This window comes from Podarcis bocagei (assembly GCF_964188305.1).
Source record: "Podarcis bocagei genome assembly, chromosome: 5".
Classification (NCBI taxonomy): Eukaryota; Metazoa; Chordata; class Lepidosauria; order Squamata; family Lacertidae; genus Podarcis; species Podarcis bocagei.
This window is the reverse complement of record NC_138129.1, coordinates 28,801,709-28,816,541: the sequence shown is the minus strand read 5'-3', so window position 1 is coordinate 28,816,541 and position 14,833 is coordinate 28,801,709. Positions and strand designations below refer to the sequence as shown.

General features: G+C 42.1%; 2 protein-coding genes across 12 annotated transcripts in view; one reads left to right on the top strand and one right to left on the bottom strand.

Annotated features, from left to right (window-relative positions):
- The window catches only part of LOC308588109 (uncharacterized protein), a 336,103-nt gene that overhangs the window by 169,990 nt on the left and 151,280 nt on the right, over window positions 1-14,833 (bottom strand). The window lies entirely within an intron of this gene.
- Window positions 7,693-14,833, top strand: part of L3MBTL1 (L3MBTL histone methyl-lysine binding protein 1) — a 43,579-nt gene continuing 36,438 nt past the window's right edge. Inside the window, exons 1-3 of one of the 6 annotated variants that reach the window (XM_081196127.1) lie at window positions 7,693-8,128; window positions 8,725-8,816; window positions 10,341-10,386. In XM_081196127.1, coding sequence (XP_081052253.1) covers window positions 10,379-10,386 — 8 coding nt within the window. In that variant the 5' untranslated portion in view covers window positions 7,693-8,128; window positions 8,725-8,816; window positions 10,341-10,378. Of the gene's footprint in view, window positions 8,129-8,724; window positions 8,817-9,609; window positions 9,740-10,340; window positions 10,387-11,744; window positions 11,803-14,833 lie in introns of those variants that run through there. The other 5 variants (XM_081196132.1, XM_081196128.1, XM_081196131.1 and 2 more) reach the window with 5 other exon arrangements.

Below are 14,833 nucleotides of genomic sequence, written 5' to 3'. Positions count from 1 at the left end.
AGACTTCTGTGATTCAGAATAATATTTCCCACATCCAAAGAAGTGTACAAGTGTACTGTATACTGTTTTAGTCTTATAATAACTGTATCAGTCTTTAAGGTACCACAAGTCTCTTTGCTCTTCTGCTGCACCTGATGGAACAGACCTACCTGCTCTGGAAACTGCTACAAACGAAGGTGGATAATCTTAGATAACAAATGGCAACAATAAAAAATGAAGCAGCGGACAAGATTCAATAAAAAACCGCAGTTAAAACAAAGCAATGAGCAGTGACAGCAAGAAAGATCCACGTTCCCACAAAATTCGGTGAGCAAGATGGTTAGCCTGACATCTAGAGGATGACACTGATAGCATAGAAATATAATGTGAGGTGTTGTTATTCTGTCTCTCACATCTACGATAAACCTACCATTTAAATTATGGACTGGTCATTTCTTCGTCAGAGGGCAAACGGGCAAATTTAGCAGGGGATCAAATACTTTTCCCCCTCACTGTATATGTTGGGCGTGAGGAATCTTTCCGAGCCTGAGAGCTGCATTTCCTTGTGGGCTACTTTCTGAGGGTCATAGGCCACAGTGACAGACAGGGCAAGTAGCAAAAGTGAGTGGAGTGATTATTGTAGTTTTTACCTTCATACCATAGTCTACCTACCTACAATCCTTTCTACATCCATCCAGACAAGAAAAAGGCGTTGTAAGAGTTCAAGGACTCATTCCAATCCAGTAAAAATGTTTAAGGTGTGAAGCGTGGTGAGTGAGAGGTGTGGTCCCTGAGGGAATATTATTTTTATTGGCTTGTTTTTGTTATTATGTTATGTATTCTGCGTTTTTATACTATAAGCCTCCCTGTGATCTGTGGATGAAGGGTGGTACATGAGCTTAATATAAATAAATAAATAAATAAATAAATAAATAAATACATAAATAAATAAATAAATAAATAAATAAATAAATAAAGAGTTCCAAGGGCCAGGTAGAGAGGCCTGGAGGGCCACATTTGGCCCCTGAGCTGCCTCATTCCTGCAGTAAGTCATCTGATATTGATAGCAAACTTTAAGTGCTGAGGGTTGTATCCAACTACATTTTTTTTGGTAGTGTATTCCCTTTGAAATGAATGAACCTAACAAGGAATATTCAGTGTTATGTTGGAGGGGGTGCCAGGAAACGGAATTATGTTCACATGTAGTAGGGGTGTAAATATGTAATAAATAAATAAATAAAAAATGGCAATGGGTGTTTAAAGAGATAACAGAAATCACTGGGTTAAAGCTGACCAAAAGTCCAGAGGTAGCATTATTATCAATTTACGATGGGGTGGAGGTTCACAGGCTATGAAGGACTTGCTCACAAATTTATTGACAGCTGCACAAATTATTATAGCTAGGAAGTGGAAGGGGCAAGCAGAATATAAAATGGAAGAATGGTATAAAGAGGTGCAGGACATAGCTATTAATGATGAATTAACATGCACCATTACGGTAACATGGGGAATATACAGGAGAAATTATTTTGAGGAGATAGGGAGGGTGTTTGTAGAATTTGTACTGTTAAAATGGAAAGGGGTCAAACCATTGAAATTTTGGGAGGTTGGATAGTTATAACGGAATGGTCCCGGTGGTGGGGTGCACATTTTTATTCTTATTTATTTATGATGATTACTTTGTCCAAAAATAATAATAATAATAAAAGAAATGAATGAACCTAAGTTAGTCCATGTCAATGAATTTCAATCAGTCTACTCTGAGTAGGACTAACTTTGGTTTAGCCCCAAGTAGGACAAAAGATTCCCGCATTGCAGGGGTTGGAATAGATGACCGTTGTGGTCCCTTCCAGCTCTATAATTCTATTATTCTAACCCTGAGTAATGATGGCTGTATAAACAAGTGTCGGTTATGGCTGGGGAACCTCCATGTTATGGAGCAGTGGGGGGTGGAGACCCACCCCAGCGGTCCAGGTGCGTTCATATGGGGAGAGGCGATCCTTGAGGTATTGGATATAGAACTGGAGTCCTTCTGCACCAGGGGTCAGCAACCTTTTTCAGCCGTGGGCCAGTCCACCGTCCCTCAGACCATGTGGTGGGCCAAACTATACAGTGGTACCTCTGGTTACGTACTTAATTCGTTCCGGAGGTCCATTCTTAACCTGAAACTATTCTTAACCTGAAGCACCACTTTAGCTAATGGGGCCTCCCGCTGCTGCTGCGCGATTTCTGTTCTCATCCTGAAGCAAAGTTCTTAACCCGAGGTACTATTTCTGGGTTAGCAGAGTCTGTAACCTGAAGCATATGTAACTTGAAGCGTATGTAACCCAAGGTACCACTGTAATTTGAAAAGGGAAAAAAATGAACGAATTCCTATGCCCCGCAAATAATCCAGAGAGGCATTTTAAATAAAAGGACACATTCTACTCATGTAAAAACACACTGATTCCTGGACCGTCTGGACCGTCTAAAGGATTTAGAAGGCAATTGGGCCAGATCCGCGCCCCCCCCCCGGGCCTTAGATTGCCTACCCCTGTTCTACATCATAATTTGCCACTTGAAAAGGCAGGAATCCTAGATTCCCTTTTCCTGAAGATTCACCATAGCTGAACCATCTGCACCTTCTAGAAGCATTTCAAGACGTTTTTGCTTTTGAGCTGACTTTGAGTGGCTGAGCCTGTACAGAGGAGGGCTGATGAAGAGGAGGTGGAGGACCACTTTCCCCATAGCTTTTCCTCCAAGTTGCTCAAGGGTGATGCCTGTGGTTAGATAAGGAGGAAATAACAGAACTGGAACTGGAAGGACATGACAACAGGTTTGGGTAGCATGCTTATGGTATGGAAAGGCAAAAATACGTACATAAAGGGTTCCACAATCATATAATAAGGAGATCATTGTTTAAAGTTTGGGGAAAATATAAAGAATTACTAGAATTTAAGACACCTTGGTAGGGACGCGGGTGGTGCTGTGGGTTAAACCACAGAGCCTAGGACTTGCCGATCAGAAGGTTGGCGGTTCGGATCCCCGCAACGGGGTGAGCTCCCATTGCTCGGTCCCTGCTCCTGCCAACCCAGCAGTTCAAAAGCATGTCAAAGTGCAAGTAGATAAATAGGTACCGCTCTGGCGGGAAGGTAAACGGCGTTTCCGTGCGCTGCTCTGGTTCACCAGAAGCGGCTTAGTCATGCTGGCCACATGACCCGGAAGCTGTACGCTGGCTCCCTCGGCCAATAAAGCAAGATGAGCGCCACAACCCCAGATTTGGTCACGACTGGACCTAATGGTCAGGGGTCCCTTTACCTTTACCTTTACCTTTAAGACACCTTGGTGGCTATCACCTATTGAGGCATTGTCACTTAAAACATTGGGGGGAAAGGGAGAATGGCCAACATATAGAAAATTATTGGTAGAACAGGAGGGAAAACTAAAACTGAAAGAATATGAAGAAATAAAAGAACATCTTCAAATTTGGTTGCACCATAAACAACTAAAGGATATTTTCAAAGAGGATAATAAGAAAGGTTTTTCAAATTCGGTTTCCAAATTCCAAAAGGAAGTGATAGAAGAAAATTCAAAATTATTAAAAAAAACATACAGTGTCCTTTTGGAATGGGAAACTAAAGATGAAGTAAAGTCGGTGATGATAAAATGGGCACAAGATATAGGCCACAATATACAATTTGGAGACTGGACAAAACTGTGGAAAGTAAATTTGAAATTCACGGACTGTATATTGCTGAGAGAGAATTACATGAAGATGATGTATAGATGGTATATATAACCAAATTAGCAAATTAGCAAAAATGTATAAAAATGAAAAGAATGAGTGTTGGAGGTGTGAGGCTGAAGGTACTTCTTATCATATGTGGTGGGACTGTAAAAATGTAAAAATATATTGGGAAATGATACACAATGAATTGAAGAAAATGTTGAAAATAACATTTGTTAAGCAACCAGAAGCCTTCCTGTTAAGTATTTTAGGTCAAGATCTGCTGAAAGAGAAGAGGACATTCTTTATGTATGTTACTATGGTGGCGAGAATTCTGATAGCACAAAACTGGAAGACTGGAGAAATTCCAACAAAAGAACAACGGCAAGAGAAATTGATGAATTATGCAGAACTGGCAAAACTGACGGATAGCCTACGGGAAAAGAACCACAGTGACTTTGAAAAAGAGTTAGAACCTTTTATAATATATTTGCAGAAATAAAGAACATCGACTTGATGGCAGGATTTAAATAAACATTCACATCTTTATTAATAGAAAACATTTAAAATAATGAAGAAACCATATAGTGGATTTTAAGAAACAGCAGTATGTAATAAGAAGCTGAGGGAAGCCCGGGAGGGAAGGGGTGAAGAGGTGTAATATGTATGTTATTGATATGATGTAATGTATGTAATGATAGAAAAGAAAGTGAATAAAAATTTGGTTTTTTTAAAAAGGGTGATGCCTGTGATTGCTCTCTTCCTCCTCTGTGATTGCTTCCCTCCTCCACCCCATATTAGTTTCATCTATGTTTAAAAATAAAATACAGGTATTTATGAGTTTGTGAAGTCACCTGCCTGAAGCCTTGGGAGATGAAGCAGACTGCAAATTTAAATAAACACAAAACCTGTTACCTATCTAGATGTTAGGACTATGTTACCACAACGTAGAATTGTGTATATATATATTTAACTGCACAGTTGTTATAGCAACCCAAGTTCCACACCAATGCAATCAAATTCCAAAATAATGTGATATGATTAAAAATTGACACTGCAGTCCTGAAGAACAAGTATATTGTGTCGTTATGGAAACTGGGACAGCTAAAACTCCATATGCACACATACATACATTTAAAGCTGAAAAATCCCAGGGTGGGGAAGGAGAGAAGAGACTCTTAAAAAATCAAAAATAGGGACTGCTGTTCTTTTGAAGGTGTAACAACAACAAAAATCACTCAAGATTAGCAAACTGTCTGTCCTCCAGTTAGTCTATTTATCCTGAATAACAGACAATTTTAGGCAGGGGTAGACTTCAGTAATCTTTCATAATATGGTGCCCTGTGCAAGACCAAAATTTGGCGCCCTAAAGGTTATTTGCTCTTGCTGCTGCTGTTTGTGTGTTTTAGAAAGAGATGGATAAATCACTGTATTCTCAGCCTTTGTCACTTTCCCATATGTTCACTCATAATTCCACATTAATCTGATTTATATTTTTTTAAGGTTTAAAATTTTGATTTAAATGCAGTTTTAATATAGTTACTTAAAAGTATTTAAATCCATTTTTTTAAATGAATTTCTAAAAGTATTTTCTCTCAAGATGCACATTTTTATGTGAGTTGGTATGTGGGCAGGGAAAGAACAATTTTGCTGAATACACCTTTAAAAAACAACAACATTTTGGCCAAAGTACCCTTTTAATTTAATCATTTTTTTGCATTATGACTTAAAGCTTTTTAAAGGGTTTAAGGAAGATCAGAATCAGAATATGGGGATAAACATGGTGCTAAAATTATGCTAACTGATGAGACTGGAAAAGGCAGCATGCTTATTTATATCAGTTTTAAATATGGGCTAAAACACTTTTAGTGCTATTGTGTGACTATATTTTATTGTGTGTGACTATATTGTGTGAGGATATATTTTAGCACAAATGAAAACAACCATGTTGATAAAATTGTGCCACTTGGAAAAATAATAGTGAAGGTGCAGTGAAATGGATTCATGACAACAGGCTCACCACTCTTGTCCCCAAACAGGTCACTGAACGCATAAAAATCACACCTCTTTAAAAATAAAAAAAATAAAAAATAAAAATGGAAGAATAGTATGAAGGCTATTAAGGGGAGCTTGCACTTCAGTTCCACACTTTCAGCAGCAACAACAATTGGACTATCTGCAGTTTGGAAAAAGTGTGAAGAAAACACACAAGGTTAACAATCAGATGACGATTCTACATAGATGCCTTACACAGTGCTGGCCCTACCATTAGGCAGAATGAAGTGACTGCTTGAGGTAGCAATTGCTGGAAGGGTGGCGAGGTGTTGATGTCCTCCCATGGTCTGCTTTGTGAACCCCTGAGCTAGCCTGCTGCTTTCAGATTTGGTGTCTGGTTAATAGGGATGGGGAAAAGATTTGATTCATTTCGCATTTTAGGTGAACCTCTCTAATTTGCACTTTCTGAAAACAGAGACATCCTTCCAAATTGACATTTCTCTGAATTTTGCAATGCAGCTTTTATATGCTAGAGCAAAATGTGTCGATAACATACAAAAATGCATTATGTTAGGGGAAATTGCATACAAAATGTGCATAACAGGAGAAATCTGTAATAAAATGCTGATGTATCCAACTGTATTGGATTTAAATACAGTTTTAAAATATTTACTAAAAAGTATTTAAATCCAAAATGAGAAACTGAGAAAAAACAAAATTGACACCCCATCCCTACAGGAGCGTAATATGGCATTTGTGTCCTGGGGAAAAAAGGACATAATGGCAACCCTATTGTTCAACATTCATTCTGACTTGCTTGCAACAAGGTTGAACAATGTTGCACCCTGCAAATGTCCCCCCACACTTCTTCCCATCATTTTGGAGTATCAGAACAGGTGCTTCTAGACTGTCACTATTTTGGGGTGGGATTCAGTCACACACCTGCAAATTCAAGCCCATAGGAAGCAAGCCCATAGGAGATTTGTTTTGCGAAGCACCTCCAAAACGGAAAACTCTTTCGTCTAGCGAGTTTTCCGTCTTGCGAGGCATTCGTCTTGCTGGGCACCACTGTAAAGGTAAAGGGACCCCTGACCATTAGGTCCAGTTGTGGCTGACTCTGGGGTTGCAGCACTCATCTCGCTTTACTGACCGAAGGGTCATGTGGCCAGCATGACTAAGCCGCTTCTGGCGAAACAGAGCAGCACACGGAAATGCCATTTACCTTCCCAGCAGAGTGGTACCTATTTATCTACTTGCACTTAGACCACAGCTTTCATTGGAGAAATGTTGGAGGGTATGGACTTATCCAATCTCCGAGCCATCAGAAGGCAGCCCTGTATAGGGAAGTTATATACAGTGGCACCTCGGGTTAAGTACTTAATTCGTTCCGGAGGTCCGTTCTTAACCTGAAACTGTTCTTAACCTGAAGCACCACTTTAGCTAATGGGGACTCCTGCTGCCGCTGCGCCGCCGGAGCCCGATTTGTGTTCTCATCCTGAAGCAAAGTTCTTAACCCGAGGTACTATTTCTGGGTTAGCGGAGTGTGTAACCAGAAGCGTATGTAACCTGAAGCGTATGTAACCCGAGGTACCACTGTATATCAGTGGCGTAGCGTGGGGGGTGCAGAGGGGGTGGGCTGCACCGGGCGCAACATCTGGGGGTTAGGGTTAGTGGGCGCAAATCCACGGGTTAGTGGGCGCAAATCCACGGGTTAGGGGGCGCAAATTACTTGCCTTGCCCCGGGTGCTGACAACCCACTCTACGCCACTGCTGTGTATATATAACTTCCATATATATATATGTGTGTGTTTAATGTTTTATTATATCTGTCGGAAGCCACCCAGAGTGACTGGAGCAACCCAGTCAGATGGGTGGGGTGTAAATAGCAAAATTGTTGTTCTTGTTAAATAGAGCGTCCCTATTTTCATCAGTGAAATGTTGGACGTCCCTATTTTCATCCGATACATGTTGGCGGAGACGTGTGTAGTGCAGCCACAGCGGCCGCGCTCCCTTAAATCCGCCTCTGCCCGAATCAGCGGACGGACCCAAACCAAACGCCCCTGCGTTTCTCTGCTGTGCTGGAAACGGTCCTCCTCGCCGAGCGGGCAGCCGGCTTGTGGCTCCATGGAACGGGTTTCGCTCCGCTGTCGTTTACACCAGCGCCCTCGAAAACGGATCTAGCTGCTTCCGCGCCTCCCACAGCAGCCCACCCCCCTCGCTCTCGACAGGTTTCCAGAATGCGCCTCCTCCTGCGATGCAACCGGTGCGGACGAGCCCTTAAAACACAACCCGGAGGGCCGGATTTTGGTGGGGTGGCGGCGGCGGCAGGCAGGGGCAGGATGCGGTAAAAAGCGGAGGGACTGAGCCCTGAAAACGGGGGAGGAGGGGGTACCTTGCGCACCTCCAAGGCACCGGGATCCTCCAGGAAGCAGGCGACGTTTGCGCAGCGTAAGGAGCTGGCCATCTTCAACTCAGGGAGGGTGGAATTGGGAAGCTCAGTTAGGAAGGGGAGGGGGAGGAGGGAGAGAAGACAAGCCAGGATCATTTAGATACCGTTAAAATAAATAAAGAAAACCCTTCGCCTCCCTCCGACCCCAATGCAGAAAGAGAGACACCTATAATTTGGTGCATGCTCGACACTAAAATCTGGATGCGTTGACAGGATGCTTCAAAAAACCCAAAAAAACCCCCAAACACGTAAACACACTCAGAAAGGAAAAACGGTGTTTGCATTTTATTTGAGATATAGCGAAGGGGGGGGGGGAGGGATGTGGATGTGCATCGGAGGAAACCCTCCCCACCACGGTCGCATCAGCATAGAAAGCCTGCTTGCTGTACAGGGTGGGAAAAAGACGGGTTACTAGTTGGGTTAATATTATATTTCTACGAAAATGGGGATTGCAGCGTGGATAATGCTCGGCTCCTTCTCTCCCGCCCCCTCCACTCTCCCTCTCTCTCCCCCTCTCTCTCTCTCTCTGTCTCTCTTTTTCTGTATATTAAATATGCTTTGCTTGTCAATTTCATCGCCCTGTGCATTTCTGCAGGGAAGGCAGCCCCGCCCCCTGTGCGCGCAGGCGCGGCCAGCCCGAGGTTCCCGCAGGCTCAGCGTTCAGTGACCACGGGCTGATGATTGTAGGTAAGGAATCAGATAAGAAAGTAATTTATAAACCTCTTTAAATCATCAAAATGCAGCTCGGTAAAGGTCCGCCGCGTGCTCTGCAGACCTTTTGCTCCGCTTTGCATGCAATGCATCGATTCGAAATTGTGGTGCCTGCCTGCTATTTTTTTTTTTTTTTTTTTGCAAGTGGATATGCCAGCATTTTGATTTTCTCCCCTTCTTCCTCCTCCCACCACCCCACTCGAGTGGGGAGCGCGAATTCATTTCAGTTGCATTTGCTTTTTGCAAGGAACAATGTAGTTAAAACTATGGGGGGGGGGGAATCTGCAAGATTGACAGAGAGAGAGAAGGCGGGAGGGGGAACAGAGGGGGGAAAGCACCCCAAGACTTAGTGGCCGGGTTTGTTGAAAAATTGGGCTGTGCAAAATTCTGGGGCGCTTTTTCCATATTGCAGTTTCCATGTTTTACACGCGGGGAATGATAATTTGAAGCCCCTCTCCCATAAATACGACATAAAAGAGTTGGGATGAAGCTATGCAGAAAGGGGGGGGGGACGAGGGGAGGGGAGATGAGATGTGGGCACTGATTTTGTAAGGGAGGGAGAGAAAAGGGGTCGTTTTCACAAACTTTCTCCTTCGAGTAATTCCATGCCTTGCCTCTCTTTCCAATAAAGGGGATCTCTGCCTGTGCAACAGAATAAAAAGAGGGAGAATTCCGCCATTTTGATGTTTTTTTAAAAGTAAAGACTTTGACGGGTTTGTAGTAGCCGCCCTTTGCTGGAGACCAGAGAGGGGGACACAACTCATGCTTTGACTGTGTGTGCAGCGAGGTCTTTCTCCTTTTCATTTTAAGGTGGGGGGAGCCTCCCTTTCACCTCTTGGAAGATTGGGATTCTGATGCATGAAAGTGAATATTTGCTGAGAACAATTTCTGCAACCCAGGTACTTTATTATGGGAGCGCACAGGCAGTACCAATAGCATCTACCTTGAGGTCTGAGCTGCCTTGGAAGTATTGGCCCAAGTTTTTTGTTTTTTGTTTGTCTGTGTTTCATTTGTGGTTTTAATTCTGGAAGTGTGCATGGGCTATTACCATATTCCCTCCAGCACATGGGCCCATTTTGTCCTGCCAGTTTAAATCTGTGGGTTTCAACACACCTGACTCCAGCATCCATCTCTTAACAATAATAAACGGTCCCAGAAATTTCTGCGTCCCTTTCTCCCACCCCTATTCTGCCCCCTTCTCCAATGTTTTCCTCCCCAGTGGTTTGATCTTGAAGGAAGTGGTTTGGGGTTTTGTGTGAAGTACATCACACTGGAAACATTTTTATGAACTGCTTGTTAAATAGCAATGAGGTGTGATCATCTTGCTGTTTGTGAAAGTCATGGGGAGAAGCATGCTTTTGTGTAGAATCGGTGATTTCAGTTGCTTGTTTGAATGGTCTTGGACGAGGCTTCCTTTTAATTAACCACTCACGCTTCCAGAATGCTACTAATGATAGTGTAGTGCTAATTGCTAACGTTAGAACTTTATATTATTAATAGAGATCACAGCCACAGTGGCTGTAGAATTGAGCAGCTAGATGATAAGGTAAGATTAGCACCTGTTATTGAAACTTACTCAAAATGCTTAACATTGAAAATAATTCTGATGGCAATGTCATAGATGTGATAAAGAGCCAGGCATTTGTAGCAGTCAGTGTATGGCTTATGCAACACATGATCTGCCACAGTTTAGGTATTACAAAAGACCATTACCTAGAAATAACAAGATTTTCCCGCTTTCGCTCCAAAATCGTGGTATTTTCTCTTCTGTTTCCTTATGAGTCCTCTGTTAAGGAGAGAGCTAGAAATGGAAATGGCCGTGATGATTGTTTAATAGCTGGGAATTGTGTTTTCAAATTATATAATAAAACCATCATCAATCACAAGAGTGGATAAAGTGCCTGATTGGACCATTTTATTGCAGTGACATTTAATGGCATTTTATGTGCCCACAACACACTACAGGCAGTCTTGGGAAATGGCGTAAATGCCCTTCTTGCCGTTTATTGGATTTTTATTTTACTACTAACGTGGGGTGTGTCTTTGGAAAATCAAGTATTAATGGGCATTGGACAACTGTTTCCAAGCGCTACGTATTCTTGAGGTGTCTGGATTTGTTTTTGTTTGCTTTCCCCCCACGTGGAGAGCTTTGATGTGTATCTATGCGGCTGGTGATGTTCAGAGTTGCTGCTCATTGAATAAACATGCAGGGATGTATTATTCCCCCTCAACTTTTGCAATGTTCGTAAAGGGAGATTTCAGTGCTCCATCTCCTTTCTGTGGCTTAAGTCAGTGATGTCTGAAGACTGAGCTACGCTTACTGATTCCTTTTGTTTGAATTCCTTTTAAATTGCTGGTTGTTTATCTCAGTTTATAGCCCATCATAGCCCACCACTCAGGGTGGATTACTATGTAGTGCAATATAAACAGAATTCCAATGTACAGAGGCTTATGGCCCAGAACCTGGGTATGAAATTGATAACCTAAAACCTTGTCCATGTTTTACAGACTGCCGGTAGAAATGTGGAGTAAAATAGTGGGTTTTCCCTCGCCCTATTTTAGATCTGGGAACCACTTTCCATTTTAATCTATCACTGCAGTTCCAGTTCTAACTTTGTATGCAACTTTATGCTTACAGAGTTCTTTCTTTCTTTCTTTCTTTCTTTCTTTCTTTCTTTCTTTCTTCTGACGTTGTGCCATCAATATACTGTACTTAGCATGGTGCAAAGTAGAAAAGGACAGGGCTTTGCCCTTTGGAGTTTACAATCTAAAAATTGTCTCAGGGGAGACAACAGAAGATGAGGAGGGTACTGGAGCTGGGGTAATCAGGAGGTGAATACGCATTTATACCACTTAACACATACTTCGACTCCATTTCAGTAGGGCCTCAGCCAGTTTTTAGGGATGATGGGAGTTGTATTCCAGCAACATCTGGAGGATGCCAGCTGCTCCATCCTTGCAGGTGGGGGAAAGGATTATTCTTCTCTTTCTGTTCATTTTTCTCATTTTCCCACTTTCTCTGACAAAACCAGTGGTGGTAGCTTGACAGTTCTACCCTGTCAGATCTTTTCCTTATGATTTTTTATTTTTGCTTTTAGTTCGTTTTCCGGTAATGTATTGTCTTGTGTGTTTATGCTGTTTGGGAACAAGAGTGGGTGAAGGAAGGAAAAAAGAAGCCTTTGCCCTTTAACAGGCCTGCGACTCATCAAAAGGAACATAACTGAGCAGCTTGTATTGAGGCCTCTGAGATGTCCATGTGCTCACCCCCTGGCTTTTGCAGGAGAAAGTGGGGGGTGGGGGTGGGAAGCACCAAACACAAACCATTCGATTTATTGTGCTATTGACAAACCAGCCTATGTACATGGTGTGTTGTTGTTGTTGTTGTGAGGGCTGCCTTTGTTTTGATGGGTCACAGGTTGTACAGGGGCAGTGAAGATTGGAAAATAGCATGGCGTCCAGTGGTGGGTTAATAGTGTTGTTTTTCCATCACATGCTTGTATCATAGATAACGGGCTGAGTCGTGACAACTTCGTAAATATATTTCATCATTTCAGTAAGCTCACCAATGCTTTTTTTTTTAAATGATATTTATTAGAAGTTTAAAAATTACAAGAAATAGAAATAGAAAAAAGAAAAACAGTAAAAAATTTAACAGAACATATCTTACAATACATAAAAAGAAAAACATAAAAAATACAACAAAACAGCAAAAAGGAACAAAAACACTAAAACACACATCCAATGTTCCATATCTTTACCTTTCATTTACTTGTTTCATCAGCCTCCTCACACCTCCCTTTTTTGTATTCTAGTTCAATTAACTATTTCAGCAAATTCTTTCCATCTTTCTCAATTTTTGTTCTATAGTTTATCTTAACGATCTAACCTTAAATTTTTTCATTTTGGCCCATTATCAATCAGTTTTTACTTAATTCTTTATTACAATTCCGCTAAAACCATATACCTTCATTCCAGCATCCTTCTAACATTCATTAATTTTGCAATATTTTTGTAAATATACTTTAAATTTTTTCCAATCTTCTTCCACCGACTCTTCTCCCTGGTCTCGGATTCTGCCAGTCATTTCTGCCAGTTCCATGTAGTCCATCAGCTTCATCTGCCATTCTTCCCTGGTGGGTAGATCTTGTGTCTTCCAGTGCTTTGTGATAAGTATTCTTGCTGCTGTTGTAGCATACATAAAAAAAGTTCTATCCTTCTTTGGCACCAATTGGCCGACCATGCCCAGGAGAAAGACCTCTGGTTTCTTCAGGAAGGTATATTTAAATACCTTTTTCATTTCATTATAGATCATCTCCCAGAATGCCTTAATCTTTGGGCATGTCCACCAAAGGTGAAAGAATGTACCTTCAGTTTCATTACATTTCCAACATTTGTTATCGGGCAAATGGTAAATTTTTGCAAGCTTGACTGGTGTTATGTACCACCTGTAAATCATTTTCATTAAATTCTCTTTTAAGGCATTACATGCCGTAAACGTCATACCAGTGGTCCATAACTGTTCCCAGTCAGCCATCATAATATTATGTCCAACATCTTGTGCCCATTTAATCATAGCAGATTTCACCGTTTCATCCTGAGTATTCCATTTCAACAGCAAGTTATACATTCTTGACAAATTCTTTTAAAAACTACAGCGTTTGTACTATCTTACAACAGCCCTTCAAAAGCCCCCTTTAAAGCCAATGTCTTGATCTGGCACTTAAATATCAAAAGGGAGGGCACCAGCTATATTTCAAGGGGCTGGGAGTTCCAAAGCTTCTTTAGGGGGACAGGATGCCATGCAAAGAAGGCTTGACCGTGCACCGTCACCAGATTTATCACTCCTTAACTGTGGGGTGCTCAGGAGGTCCTACCTGTTAGAGCTTAATTGCTGAGCAGGATTATATAGCGAGTGGCATTTAGGCCCCAAGTCATTCAGGGCTTTATAAGTTATCTGTATACGGACTGCAAACAGTAGTATCCTTTGCGGGAATCCCTGGTAGCTGTTCAGTGGCTGGAGAGGGTAGGAGTAAGAAGGCAACAGTCGTGGCAATTTATTGCAAGAATTTCAGCAGAGCCACAGTTTGGTGCTTGGTGGCGCTGTGGGTTAAGCCACAGAGCCTAGGACTTGCCGATCAAAAGGTCAGCAGTTTGGGGGTGAGCTCCCATTGCTCGGTCCCAGCTCCTGTCAACCTAGCAGTTGAAAAGCACGTCAAAGTGAAATTCAACTAAGGGGAAACGAGGAAGTCGTTTTACAAAGTAAATAACTGTTATTTTCAATAAGGTTATGATTTATGTCTGTTATGTTTTGTTTGTTTTATGTTTTTGTTTGTCATTGATATTGTAAAAACTAATAAATTTTTTGCAAAAAACAACAACCCACCGCCACAGCTTGTGGTGGTCCCTGAAACATATGACAACAACAAAACAAAAACAAGAAAAGAAAAGCACGTCAAAGTGCAAGTAGATAAATAGGTACCGCTCCGGAGGGAAGGTAAACGCGTTTCCGTACACTGCTCTGGTTCGCCAGAAGCGGCTTAGTCATGCTGGCCACATGACCTGGAAGCTGTACCCCAGGTCCCTCAGCCAATAAAGCGAGATGAGCGCCGCAACCCCAGAGTCGGTCACGACTGGACCTAATGGTCAGGGGTCCCTTTACCTTTTTATCATTCCCAGGAGTGGTCTGAAACAGGCATGCAATGCCACTGTGCTGCAGTTCTGGTTTTGTAAAGTGACTGGATGAGAGACCATTAGGAAATTCTTTGTACAGAGCTGATGTCAGCACCTGACATTGTTTGACAGTTGTCAGGGCCCCAGCACCTCAGTAGGACCCCCTGCTCCCTGTATCTGCCCCTCATTCATTCATTCATTCATTCATTCCTGCATTCTTAAATTGCTCCTTGCCTTGCACTCCAAGAAGCCCCTGGCTGCTAGGGCCAATTACCCTCCATTTTAATTTCCAGCAATGTCCCGATGTTCCTTTTAGGAATTGT